Source organism: Cervus elaphus, chromosome 14 (genome assembly GCF_910594005.1).
Source record: "Cervus elaphus chromosome 14, mCerEla1.1, whole genome shotgun sequence".
NCBI classification, from domain to species: Eukaryota; Metazoa; Chordata; class Mammalia; order Artiodactyla; family Cervidae; genus Cervus; species Cervus elaphus.
In genome coordinates, this window is record NC_057828.1 from 5,265,801 (window position 1) to 5,278,683 (window position 12,883).

Below are 12,883 nucleotides of genomic sequence, written 5' to 3' on the forward strand. Positions count from 1 at the left end.
GGGTTGCCCTTCCTGGGAGGAGCAGCAAGGGCAGTGCTGAGATGACTTTGTCCTTCGGCCCATTCGTGCACAGCAGGAAAAAAAGACTAGGATGTTCATTTCTTTCTCAATATCTCATCCTGTTACACAGTTAGGTCATAAATTCACAACAGCAATAAGCACCAAGAGAACTTCTCAGAGGACCCAGGTAACTCTTTAAAGAGTTGCACTGTGCCAAATGCCAGAGATGTAATAAATTAAAACACAGTCTGCCTGAGAAGGTTCAAAGTCTGTGTGGGGTAACAAACATTTAAACAACTCATTCCAACAATTGGGAGGTGCTATTACACATAGGGCCATGAAGATACAGAAGAGCAAGAATCCAGTTCCAGATGCAAAAGGCTTTACAGGAGTGGTGATGCTTATGACAAATTTTTTAAAATAACAATTTTGTTTTATAAAAATGAGACTTCAAACAATGGGTCCAAAAAAAGAAAATAACCAAATACCTCAAGCCACACACCCAGAAATAAACTCGTACATGTGATTTTACTGAAATTCTACAAAAGAAAACGACACTCTGTTAAAATGAAGGAACTAGTGCAAAGGCCCAGAGTATGGAAGGACAGTGAGCTGGGTCGGCTTGGAAGGCAAGGGGGTGGCTGCCTGGAGCTGACCACAGCAGGAGGGCTGGGACCACATCTGGTTTTTGTGCAAACCTCTGTGGTGGGAGACATCCCAGAGACATGTGCTTAAAGAAGAAAGAAACGCACAAAAGGTAGGCAGGCTAAGCATCCAGAGAGGAAGAGAGAAAGGCCTGAGGGGGCAGTCCATTAAGTGTAAAGAAATGAGCCTCATGCATCAGGAGATGATACTGTAAGCATCATCTTAGCAACCGCGTTTAATGAACTGTTGCATATGTCAAGTCCTAAGTCAGGCATTTTTCATTGTTCAACCAATTAATTCTCACAAAAGCATTACCTAAATATCATTATGATTGTCATTTTACATCCAAGGACACACCCAAAGAGATTAGAGGACTTGCTCAAGATCACCCAGGTAGTAATTTAAGATCTGATACTCTTAACCCAGTGCTTCTGTTTTTCCAAAGAGGATGTTTAAGCATGTTGCCCCTCCACCTCAAAAGGCTTTGGTTGATTGGATGCTTAAGTTCTGTCCATTGAAAACCAATCTTAGAATCTTTAGACTCATATGTCACATTCAACCCTTCAAGTCATTCAGTTCAGTCTTCAGTCACTCAGTCGTGTCCAACTCTTTGCGACTCCATGGACTGCAGCACTCCAGGCTTCACTGTCCATCACCAACTCCTGGAGCTTGCTCAAACTCATGTCCATCGAGTCAGTGATGCCATCCAACCATCTCATCCTCTGTCATCCCCTTCTCCTCCTGCCTTCAATCTTTCCAGCATCAGGGTCTTTTCCAATGAGTCAGTTCTTCACATCAGGTGGCCAAAGTATTGGAGTTTCAGCTTCAGCATCAGTCCTTCCAATGAACACCTAGGACTGATTTCCTTTAGGATGGACTGACTGGATCTCCTTGCAGTCCAAGGGTCTCTCAAGAGTCTTCTCCAACACCACAGTTCAAAAGCATCAATTCTTCGGTGCTCAGCTTTCTTTATAATCCAACTCTCACATCTACACATGACTACTGGAAAAACATAGCTTTGACTATACGGACCTTTGTCAGCAGAGTAATTCTGCTTTTTAATATGCTGTCTAGGTTGGTCATAGCTTCTCTTCCAGGGAGCAAGAGTCTTTTTAATTTCATGGCTGCAGTCACTTGTCCACAGTGAGTTTGGAGCCCAAGAAAATAAAGCCTCTCACTGTTTCCACTGTTTCCCCATCTATTTGCCATGAATAGATGGGACCACATGCCACGATCTTAGTTTTATTCAATGTTGAGCTTTAAGCCAACTTTTTCACTTTCCTCTTTCACTTTCATCAAAAGCCTCTTTAGTTCTTCTTCACTTTCTGCCATAAAGGTGGTATATCTGAGGTTATTGATATTTCTCCTGGCAATCTTGATTCCAGCTTGTGCTTCATCCAGCCCAGCATTCCTCATGATGTACTCTGCATATAAGTTAAATAAGCAGGGTGACAATATACAGTATTTATGTACTCCTTTCCCAATCTGGAACCACTCCATTGTTCCATGTCAGGTTCTAATTGTTGCTTCTTGACCTGCATACAGATTTCTCAGGAGGCAGGTAAGGTGATCTGGTATTCCTATCTAAGAATTTTCCACAGTTTGTTGTGATCCATACAGTCAAAGGCTTTGTCATAGTCAATAAAGCAGAAGTAGATGTTTTTCTGGAATTCTCTTGCTTTTTCTATGATCCAGCAAATGTTGGCAATTTGATCTCTAGTTCCTCTGCCTTTTCTAAATCCAGCTTGGACATCTGGAAGTTCACAGTTCAGGTATTGTTGAAGCCTGGCTTGGAGAATTTTGAGTACTTTGCTAGCATGTGAGATGAGTGCAATTGTGCGGTAGTTTGAGCATTCTTTGGCATTTCCTTTCTTTGGGATTGGAATGAAAACTGACCTTTTCCAGTCCTGTGGCCACTGCTGAGTTTTCCAAATTTGCTGGCATATTGAGTATAGTACTTTCATAGCATTCTCTTTTAGGATTTGAAATAGCTCAACTGGAATACCATCACCTCCAGTACTTTGTTCATAGTGAAAGCTTCACATTCTAGGATGTCTAGCTCCAGGTGAATGATCACACCATCATGGTTATCTGGGTCATTAAGCTGTTTTTTGTATAATTCTGTGTATTCTTGCCACCTTTTCTTAATATCTTCTGCTTCTGTTAGGTCCATACCGTTTCTACTTTATTGTGCTCATCGTTGCATGAAATGTTCCCTTGGTATCTCTAATTTTCTTGAAGAGATCTCTAGTCTTTTCCATTCTATTGTTTTCCTCTATTTCTTTGCACTGATAAAGTGGTTAAAGATAACACTAGAGCAATCAGGTTTGAAACACATATCCTGTCACCAGGAGCGAATAGTTTTCTTCTACTATCACGACGAATAACTTCAGATATCTGTTTTGTGTTTTGAGTGGTTGGTTTAATTGGTCTACCATGGGGAGGGAAGGTGTGCAGCCAGGGCCGGGAAACCCAGAGCTCAGTCTGAGGCCTGGGAGCCTCATGTGAGGAGGCTGTTTCTCTCAAGCATGGAGGCAGGAGAAAATAAGAGAGGATGGAAGACTCGGCTGACGCAACAAGCTGTGTAGATGATAAGATCACATGAGATAAGACCTCGAGATGGTCGCAGGCATGGGGAAGTTCCTGAAAAAATTTTTAAGTAGCTGTCAGGGTTCTGAGGTTTGGTTCTGTCTGCTCTCCCACCTGCCATCTTCCAGATTCCCCATTCCCACGCCATCTGCTCTTGGCATCAGGTCTGGGAAGTCCTCTCGCTTCCAATCCCAGCACAAGTGCTGCAGCAATGGATCACCCTTCACCCACGAATCAGCCGCAGACACCAGAAACCTCTGTTTGTTTCTCAAAAGCGCCTTCCAGTGCTCCTCAGGCCTGCTGAAACAAACACTGTCAATCTGGAGGCTGATAAAAATCTCAGTATCACAGAAACCCAGGGCGAGCAATCACAAATGCCCTATGACCTTGACTCCTCTTGAATCATGCCCCCCACAGACCACAGCACATCAGCCAGCCCAGGGAACAGGGTGCAGGCTCCCTTGCTTCTATCATATTGAGAGCTGAGCGGCATTTCCTGGGCCCCAGGCTTCATTAGCACGTTGGTGGTATTGCTTCCTGTAGCTGACTATCTGTTTCCATTCTGGCAAAGTGTTTGCTCTCTTCTCTCTGCTTTGGGGGTTGGGGGAAGATGAGCTTCTCAAGGAGCCTGTCTCTGCCCTCTTGGCCGTCTCCCCCTCGGCGTCCCGCGCGTCCCCGCCACAAGGCAGAGCGTCTGGCGTCCCCCTGAGCCGAGCTGAGGAGCTCCGCACCCAGAAGAGCTCTCCCCTGCCGCAGTCAGCATCGCAGCCACATCCAGGTAGAGCCAAGCTCATTGTTTTGTATTTTGGGTCAAGTCAGCCTGACATTTCAGGGACAGACCCAAGGTAGAGTTGGTTGGGGGAGAGAAAGTTCTAGAAAGACAGACTGGAAGCTTTAGAAAGGAAGAAATAAAAACCAATAGACTTTTTGTGATGGATTTTGATAAATAAAAATTTAAGAAGATGAAAATTTGAGAGTAAAATGTTGTGTGTTAGGGAATGTTCAGAAAATGGAGACCAGGAGGATTTCTGTCATTCTTATCTACTAAAAAAAATGCTTATACTACATGGGATTATATGCAAAACACAAACCAATTCTGCCTTTTCTCTTGAAAGTCAGCAGTTTAGGAAGAGACAGGAAAAGTGGCAGACCGGCTGGCAAGCTGATGACGATTAAGAGAAGGCCTAGGAGGAGAAGCTGAAGCCCAGGAGGGTCGCGGAATAATGGATGTCACCACGTCAGTGCACTCGGAGACCACAGGGAGGACCTCAGAGCCCAGCACTCTGCAGGGAACCCTCGGCAGCCTGGACAAGTGAGTGCGGGGGCGGTTAGCGCTCCCCTCCCCTGATTTAGAAAGAGGGTCCTGGTGTATCCTGGGAGGCTTCTACCCCAGCAGCCTTGCCACCCCTCACCAGGCTCTCGTCTCCTAAGACCACTAAACTCTGGGCTCAGAGAGGTTTGCTCAGAACTGCCGGGAGGAAAGGAATAGGTATTGAGAAGAGAAAGGAGTTGTTGGGAAGAGAGGAAATATGATAACACACCACTTCCTTAGAGCTGGCTTCCTGGCATGGTTGGGTTTCTCACGCTCAGAGGCCCTCATGGCAGTCCTTGAGCTTTCCTTTTTCAAGTCCCACCGATCACTCCTCAGAGAAACAGAAACAAAAACCAGTTTCTGCTCCGATGGAGACAAATGGCCCACTCTTTACACAGGTGTGCTTTAGGTCCTAAACACTTGCTGTGAATAAAAAATGGAATCATAGAGACGATAAAGATACGTCCTTAGATCCTAAAATCTCACAGAATTAATCATAGATGTAAATCTTACAGCTAAAACCTTCAATATTATATTAACAAAAAGTCCATCAATAGTTGAAACTTTGACACTGAGAGGTATTGATTTCAGTGCGATGATAAAACCACAGCTCAACAGCAATAAATTTAAAATCACTGTAGTTTGGGGAGGTAAATGTCATTACCATGACAAACAAATACATGTCCCCTGCTGGTGGACAAGGTCATTGATGGGGAATGAATTCATAAAGTAGAATCCTGCAGCACTCCTCCAATACTATTTCTATATCCACTCATTTGTTAATTTATTCATTCATTAATTTAACATATCCACCAGGTTCCTACTGGGTGCCAGGCACTGTTGCAGGCACAAGGTGAACAGGACAGGCAAGGACCACCTCCTGGAGGTTACATTTAAGTGGAAGAGTCAGATACAGACAGGTGAACAAAAGCATGGCTAGTGTAACATCAGTCAGTCCTAAGTGCTACGGAGAAAAACCAGGGCAGAGTAAAGGGGCTGCCCGAGAGCACTGAGGAGGGTGTGACCGGGGAGGACCTATCTGAGCACGTGACATTTCAGAAGAGACCTAAATGAAATGAGGGAATTGAACTGAGGGAGAGGGAGCAGTGGGACTGAGACAAGATTGTGCTTTGCTGGAAACAGCATGGAGTCCTGGTCATCAAGGTCAGAGGGAAAACAGTAGGAAAGGAGGTCAGAGGCAGGCAAAGGCAGAAGAGAAGAGGCTGTGACATTCTCGCCAGTTAGGGACTATGGATGCTATCCCAAGTGTGATGAGAAGTCATGGGGGGGTTGCAAGCAGAGGCGGCACGTGATTTGATTTAACTGTTTAGAGGATCGCTCTGGCCCCTGTGTGAAGATAGTATGTTGGGGCCAAGAGTGAAAGCAAGGAGATCATTGGAGAGGTTCTTGCAAAGGTCAGTGTGGAACTCACGGTGGCTCAGACTAAGGTAGTGGCAATGCAGGAGCAAGAGGTGATGCTTTGGGGTAGACGTGCAGGTTGAGCAGATAGCAACTGCTGGTTAACTAGCAGCAGGGTGTGAAAAAGAAAACATTCACAGATGACTCCAAGGTTTTTGGCCGAGCCGTTAGATGACGAGAAACACCAGAGGAACAGGTTTATGGGGGGTGGGGGGAGAACAGGAGTTCTGTTTACACATTTTTGGTTTGAGATGTCTATTAGGTTACCACATGGGAATGTCCAGTATGAAATTGGGTGAACAAGTCTAGAACTCATAAGGACAAAAACCTTTCCTAATGGATGACCTGGTTTCTAGTATTTGGAGGGGCAGTTTTACTAATGATGCATTGTGTAACCTCAACTGGCTGCTTCCTATAGCCAAAGCAGAGCAGTAGCTCTGGCCCTGCCCAGGGATTACAAGTAGCCTGGAACTTACTCAGTGCATTTGCATTGGTCACGTTCCACAGAATAGCAGAGTGTTGCCTGAAGACCAGCTCCACGAGTTGATGCCACCGAGATTATTAAAATGCAAGCAACCTGGACTCTTGTCCCAGAGCTGTTCCGTAATTGCAACTGGATAATCTCTTCCAAGCAAGACAGAAAGCTGAGGGGCAGGGAACAGGTTAAGCAGGAGCAAATGGACTTGACAAGTTTGGGAGACAGTGTGAAACCATAGAAAGAACAGTCTTTGGGGCCAAACAGACCTAGATTCACATTCCATCATGCTCCTTCCTACCTATGTGATCTTCCATATGTTACTCTACCTTACTGAGTCTAAATCTCAGATTCCTTGGTCACAAAGAGAGATGGGATTGTTGTACAGATTAAATAAGCTTTAATGCAAACCACTGGCATCCAGTGAACATTCAGAAGGGATAGCTCTCTTCTACCACATCCTCTTCCCCTCTCTCCATAAGGAGATAACCCTCTCTTCCACCACCCAGCCCATCCCGCTCAGAGTTCCTTCACTCGGCTCCCGCATCAAATCCTTGAGTCCTACCTCTTGGAGGAAGTGTCTTCCCCCCTCCTCGCCCCATGGCTGGATCATGGCCCTTGGTTTTCCTCACAGAGCTGAAGACCACAGCAGCAGCATCTTTTCTGGGTTTGCGGCTCTCCTTGCCATCCTCCTGGTTGTTGCAGTTTTCTGCGTCCTGTGGAACTGCAGTAAACGGAAGAAGCGTGAGTCCCTTGTTTGTCCAAAGTTGAGACACACTATGATCAATTGTCTAGTCAGGAATTTAAAGCCCAGTTCTCAGATGGCACAGTGGTAAATAATCTGCCTGCCAATGCAGGAGATGCAGGAGATATAGATTCGATCCCTGGGTTGGGAAGATCCCCTAGAGGAGGAAACGGCAACCCACTCCAGTATTCTTGTCTGGAAAAATCCCATGGACAGGGGCCTGGCAGGCAACAGTCCGTGAGGTCACATGGAGTCAGACATGACTGAGCACAGACACATATATTGCCCTCCCGAGATAAACCGCTGCACCGAGGAGTCCTCTGTCCTCACCTAACACACAGGTCCTTGTCTCCATCAGGATCACAAGCCGTGGCTCTGAAAGGCTCCGTGCTGAGTGGAGCCTCACTCTGAAAGCCATGCCCTGGTACCCTGTGCCCATTTCTTCTTCCTGCTTCTGTCTCCTGAGTCCCCTGTTCTTCTAGCTCAAAGGCATTGGTCAAGTCTGGAAATACATTTTTCATAATACATGGTGAGGGTGGGGAATATTTTCAGGCGCCGTCTCTTCCCCAAGGGTCCCCACATTCTGTGCAATTAAGCCCAGCCACGACCTCTGTGTCTCTCATTGTCTTGCAGGGCAAGTTCCCTACCTCCGAGTTACCCTCATGCCCTTGTTGACTCTGCCTCGACCCAGACAACGAGCCAAAAATATTTATGACCTCTTGCCCCGAAGACAAGAAGAGCCGGGTAGGTTTTTCTTTCTAATCCATGGAATCCAGGCCTACAGAACTTCTGCCTCCAGAATATACATCTCACCTACAAAAGCGTCTTCTTCTAAGCATGCTACCAACCTGCTCTTCAGGGAGCAGGCGAGAAGGCGGGACAGACAGACGGCAAGGTTCACCTCCAGTGGGGTCTGGGGGCTTGAAGATGGAGCAGGGAGTCATTGGGGTCAGGGATCTGGTTTGGGGTTTTCTCCAACTTCATTGAGAAGTGATTGACATATGTCACTGTATGAGTTTATAGAGTACAGCATGATAATTTGACTACACAGATTACAGTTCTGGTTTCCTTGATGCAGTTAGCTGGGTATGTCTAAGGTTGGGAAAGACACACAGGAGGAGAACATGGCCACCAGCCTCACGTCAGGGAGGGCTCACCCGAGAAGCCTGCTCCCAGCCAGCTTCCTCGATTCCTGCGCTAGTGTCCGTTTGTCCTCAGCTGGCTGAGGAGTGTTCCAGGTCTCCCAGCTCATCATCCTTGTAGCCCTGACCCTCTCCCCACAGAACGCTGACCCCCAAATACCAGATATCACACAGATCCACTTCACCCAGAATGTGAGGACTGAACAGGCTGAAGCACTTGGAGGACTGGCTGACTATGCTCAGGGTTTGCTCTCTGTCCTTTCAGGAAGACATCCCTCAAGGAGCATCCGTATTGTCAGCACCGAAAGCCTCCTCTCCAGGAATTCTGACAGCCCTCCCTCAGAGCATGTGGTAAGAGTCAAGCGAAACGACAGTCCCTTTGGGAGAAATGACATGTCTCTGGCAGAAGAGCTGAAGTGCAAGAGTTCCAGGTTTTGCTTCTTGTTTCACTATAAAGGGCATGTCCTTTGGTACCCCAGGCCCTATTAATAAATGGGAAGACTAGCCTCAGAACTGCCCTACCACCCAAGGCAAAAAATTTAGAAAGAGAGGAGCAAGTGCTTGAGATTTTAAGAAGGGAACCAAGGCACATGTATTCAAGGACACTTGTTAGAACTGAAATGTATTGCCTTAACAGAGACATGATAATGTGTTTTCCCAAATAAGTGTTGTCTCCTGTACCGTAATTATCTTGGGAGGGTACATAAATTTTCCAACAGGGCTGTTGGTGCTCAAAGCACCCTTAAGGTTCTGCTTTGGGAATTACTTCCAAGCCTATGTCAAATTGTTTCAATCTTCCTCCAGAGCCGAAATACTCATAAGTCACTCAGCACTGCGACTGGTATAAAACGTGTTGAGCATGTTGGGGATGCCTCTGCGTCTGGCTCCGAAGGCAGCTCCAAAGGAGGAGACGCACAGCAGTGTGGGGCAGAGGGACTGCTATGAAGATCAGGGCGCTCGTTTCCATAGATAAGTCCTCATTAGCTTGTTCAAAGAATTTGTTTCTTTGGTTTGACGGCGTCCCTGGGTGAGTACGGCCATGGTGCCGCTGCTGCTGATTGGCTCGTTACCCGGCAGCCTTTCTTTACCCAGGGCTTCTGATTGGCTCGTTACCCGGCAGCCTTTCTTTACCCAGGGCTGCTGATTGGCTCGTTACCCGGCCTTTCCTTACCCAGGGGCGCAGGTTTGATGACCACGTGGCTGCCTCTAAGTCGCCACATTTGCTTCCTTCTCCTCTCGCATGTCCCATTCTTAGGCTCTAGTCCTGCTTCTAAGATTTCCTAGGGCAGCAAGTCCACGTGGCTATAAAAGGAAGAGTGGAGGAAATCCACTGCTTAAGCTAGTTCTCGGATTCAGCTGAGCCCTGCGGGGATTTTGCACTTAGAGATTAGATCTCAAGCTGACTTAAACCTACAAACATGTTTGGATTGTACTCTATACTGTTTGAAGGTTTGAACCAGTTGCCAACATTTAAAAACCTAAGAGATTTCACACTGAAGTCCAGATATCCAGGCTTTTTTGAAAATCAGACGTTCTGGAAATCAGACCAGCATTCCTCAATGACCATAGCTGATCTGTGTGTCAGCTACGCCCATGCTAACAAAAGCAAGCATTTCGTAGTGTTTCCTTTGTGCCAGGAGCTAAACAATTTACAGGCAATAAGTCATTTTTTTCTTCACAAAAACCTCGTAGTATTGATATTATTATGATTATCCCCATTTTATAAGTTTGGAAGCTGAGGCACAGTGAGATTAGGTAACTTGTGTAAACTCAGCACAGAGTGGTAAGGTTAGGACTTGCACCCTCCGTCTGAACCTAAGCCTCTACCTTTAGCCACTATGCTGGGCCTAGCAATATGTTCTGGGGTGGCAAGCTCTGCCTAGTTCATAATACTTCCCCCACTGAACCCCCACAGTGTGGCCAAAAACCAGTTACAATTTGTTGTCACATTTACACGGCTGCTTTTCTTAAACCCAGCCTACTTCACTCATCCCAGCCTAGCGTCAGAAGCCCTGTGATTTGAGACCCTTGATTCAGAGCTTTTCTCTGAGTGAAGGAACCATTAGGTATAATAGTACTGGGTGGGGAAGAAGAAAGAGTTTGTCCTTATTTCTACTCCTACCCTGTCACACGCTTTCTCTTCTTCCTTACAGCCCTCCCAAGCAGGCGATGCCCTCCACGTGCACGGAGCCCATACTCACGCCATGGGGTATGCAGTGGGCATCTATGACAATGCCATGCGGCCCCAGTTGTGTGGAAATCTTGCTCCCTCAGCTCACTATGTCAATGTCAGAGCTTCAAGAGGTTATCCGAGCACTTCTTCAGAGGAGTCAAGAGATTATGTCAATATCCCCACAGCAAAGGAGATTGCTGAGACTTTGGCTTCTACCAGTAACCCTCCTGGGAACCTCTTCATCCTCCCAAGTACCAAGGAGCTGGCGCTGTCTCAAGAAATAGATGAGGGTTGTGGGAATGCCAGTGACTGCACCAGTTTGGGGTCTCCAGGAACTGAGAACAGTGATCCACTCAGCGATGGGGAAGGGTCTTCTCAGACCTCAAATGACTATGTCAACGTGGCAGAGTTGGATCTCGGGACCCCCCAAGGGAAGCAGCTCCGGGGAATGTTTCAGTGCCGCAGGGATTATGAAAATGTACCACCAGGTCCCAGTAGCAACAAGCAGCAGGAGGAGGAAGTGACATCCTCAAACACAGACCACGTAGAGGGCAGGACAGATGGTCCAGAGACCCACATCCCACCTGCCGTGCAGTCAGGGAGCTTCCTGGCTTTAAAGGATTATGTGGCCTGTCAGTCGTCTGCCCACAGTGAGAACGGGCCGTGGAAATGTGCAGAAGAGACGTCAAGTGAGGACTCTCACGACTATGAGAATGTGTGAGCTGCCGAGGCAAGAGCCGGGGGCTGAGCAGCGGCCTGACCCGCGGCTCTCTCCTCACAAATTAAGACCCAGCCAGCCAGCCAGCAGGCCACACGAAGTGGTCACTGCTGCCAGATTCACCCTTGATGACCCTGTATTTCAGTGGTTTCATTTGGTTAGGCTAAGGAGGCGAAATGAGTAGGGAGCTAAGGGCCTCTCAAAAGCAGAGTTTCGAGAAAGCCAGAAAGTAATTCTTCTCAGCAAGTTTCTGTTACTTCTCGTACCAACTTAAGAATGTTTGCTGAAACTACCTTACAGAATTGTTAGGAGGCTAAAAATGGAAGAGTCCTTTAATGCACAGTGGAAACATGATGTAGCCTAAAATCATTACCTTTGCTAATACCAGCAGGCTGCAAAGAAAGAATACAGATTATTTGGTAATCCAGGCAGAGGCCAAAAGGAATGAAGAAGCTGGAGTGGGGTGGGGAGGGAGAGTTTCCACTCTAGAATGAGTGTGGACCACCAAACGCTGGAGAAAACACAGAATAATAATGCTCATCATTGCTGAGGAGATTGCAAGCCATAACCTTCACTCTGGAAAACTGTTCACCAGTTTCTTATAAATATACACTTATTATATAACCCAGTCATTCCACTATTAGGTATTTATCCAAGTGTAAAGTTTGTGTTCACAAGAGAAAAAAAAAAAACCTCATACATTACTGTTTATAGCAGCTTTATTCATAATTGTGAAAACTTAGAAATAAATAAGTCTGTCAACAGGTGAATGGATAAACAAGCTGTCCTATATCCACACAATGAATTTATCCACACTCACCGGTAAAAATGAGTGAAGTATATAGGTTTATGCAACAACATGGACAAATATTAAACACATTTTGATAAGTGAAAGAAGCTATACCTAAAAATCTACACATTGTATGGTTCTACTTAAATGACATTTCTGAAAAAAGCAAAACTGTAGAGGCAGAAAACAGATCAGTGGTTGAGAGGTTTGGGAAGCAGGAACAAAGGAGCTGTACAAGGAGATTTTTAGGATAATGTTTCTATAAGGTGATTGATACTTGACTGTATGCATTTGTCAAAACACACCAAAAAAAGCCCGTACAGCACAAAGAGTGACTTTATTCTATGCAAATTTTAAAAATTCACCAGGCTGTTGGGGGGCCCACAATATAATGCAGATTGTAAAAATTGAAAATTTTTGTAAAAATTTTTTAAAAATTGAATTGGTTTTACAAATGTATGGCATAATCTCACTGAAGGGAGTGGGGGAAAATTGAGCTGGCTTAAGTAACTTTGGAAAACAATATTTTGCTTAAAAATGTAAGATAAAGACACGAAGAGCTGAACACAAACACTGCAGTGTAATTGATAAATTTGTGTCTCATGGGAATATAGTTTAGCAGTTTTGAAGCTAAGTCTATCCTCGAGTTGAACAAATAAGTAAATAAGATACAGGTAAGGAGAGGCAGATTTCTTACTCTCAGAGAAAGAGGTAATAAATAAGCAAGTAGAAAAGGAAATACAGATGAGTGCACACGTAGGCTTCCCAGATGGCACAGTGGTAAAAAAATCTGCCTGCCAACAGAGGAGACGCAGGTAAAACCCCTGGGTTGGGACGGTCCTGCGGAGAAGGAAATGGCAACCCACTCGGTATTC

The 12,883-nt window shown here is 45.9% G+C and overlaps 1 protein-coding gene across 2 annotated transcripts; it reads left to right on the top strand.

The window, feature by feature from the left end:
• The first annotated feature begins 2,824 nt into the window (after nucleotides 1–2,824).
• LAX1 (lymphocyte transmembrane adaptor 1) lies at nucleotides 2,825–12,112 on the top strand. 2 transcript variants are annotated; one of them, XM_043924331.1, is made up of 6 exons: nucleotides 2,825–4,012; nucleotides 4,350–4,546; nucleotides 7,075–7,184; nucleotides 7,819–7,929; nucleotides 8,593–8,678; nucleotides 10,481–12,112. In XM_043924331.1, the coding sequence occupies exons 2-6, from the start codon at nucleotides 4,458–4,460 to the stop codon at nucleotides 11,219–11,221; spliced, it is 1,137 nt and encodes a 378-aa protein (XP_043780266.1). In that variant the 5' UTR covers nucleotides 2,825–4,012; nucleotides 4,350–4,457; the 3' UTR covers nucleotides 11,222–12,112. The 2 variants fall into 2 exon arrangements, with proteins under 2 accessions (XP_043780266.1, XP_043780267.1); XM_043924332.1 differs by lacking the exon at nucleotides 7,075–7,184.
• Nucleotides 12,113–12,883: the final 771 nt, after the last annotated feature.

Coding starts and splice junctions, on each gene's coding strand:
- LAX1 (XM_043924331.1), top strand. CDS start 4,458: ATGGATGTCACCACGTCAGTGCACTCGGAGACCACAGGGAGGACCTCA. Junction 7,930..8,592: donor CCGAAGACAAGAAGAGCCGG/GTAGGTTTTTCT, acceptor CTGTCCTTTCAG/GAAGACATCCCTCAAGGAGC. Junction 8,679..10,480: donor GCCCTCCCTCAGAGCATGTG/GTAAGAGTCAAG, acceptor TCTTCCTTACAG/CCCTCCCAAGCAGGCGATGC.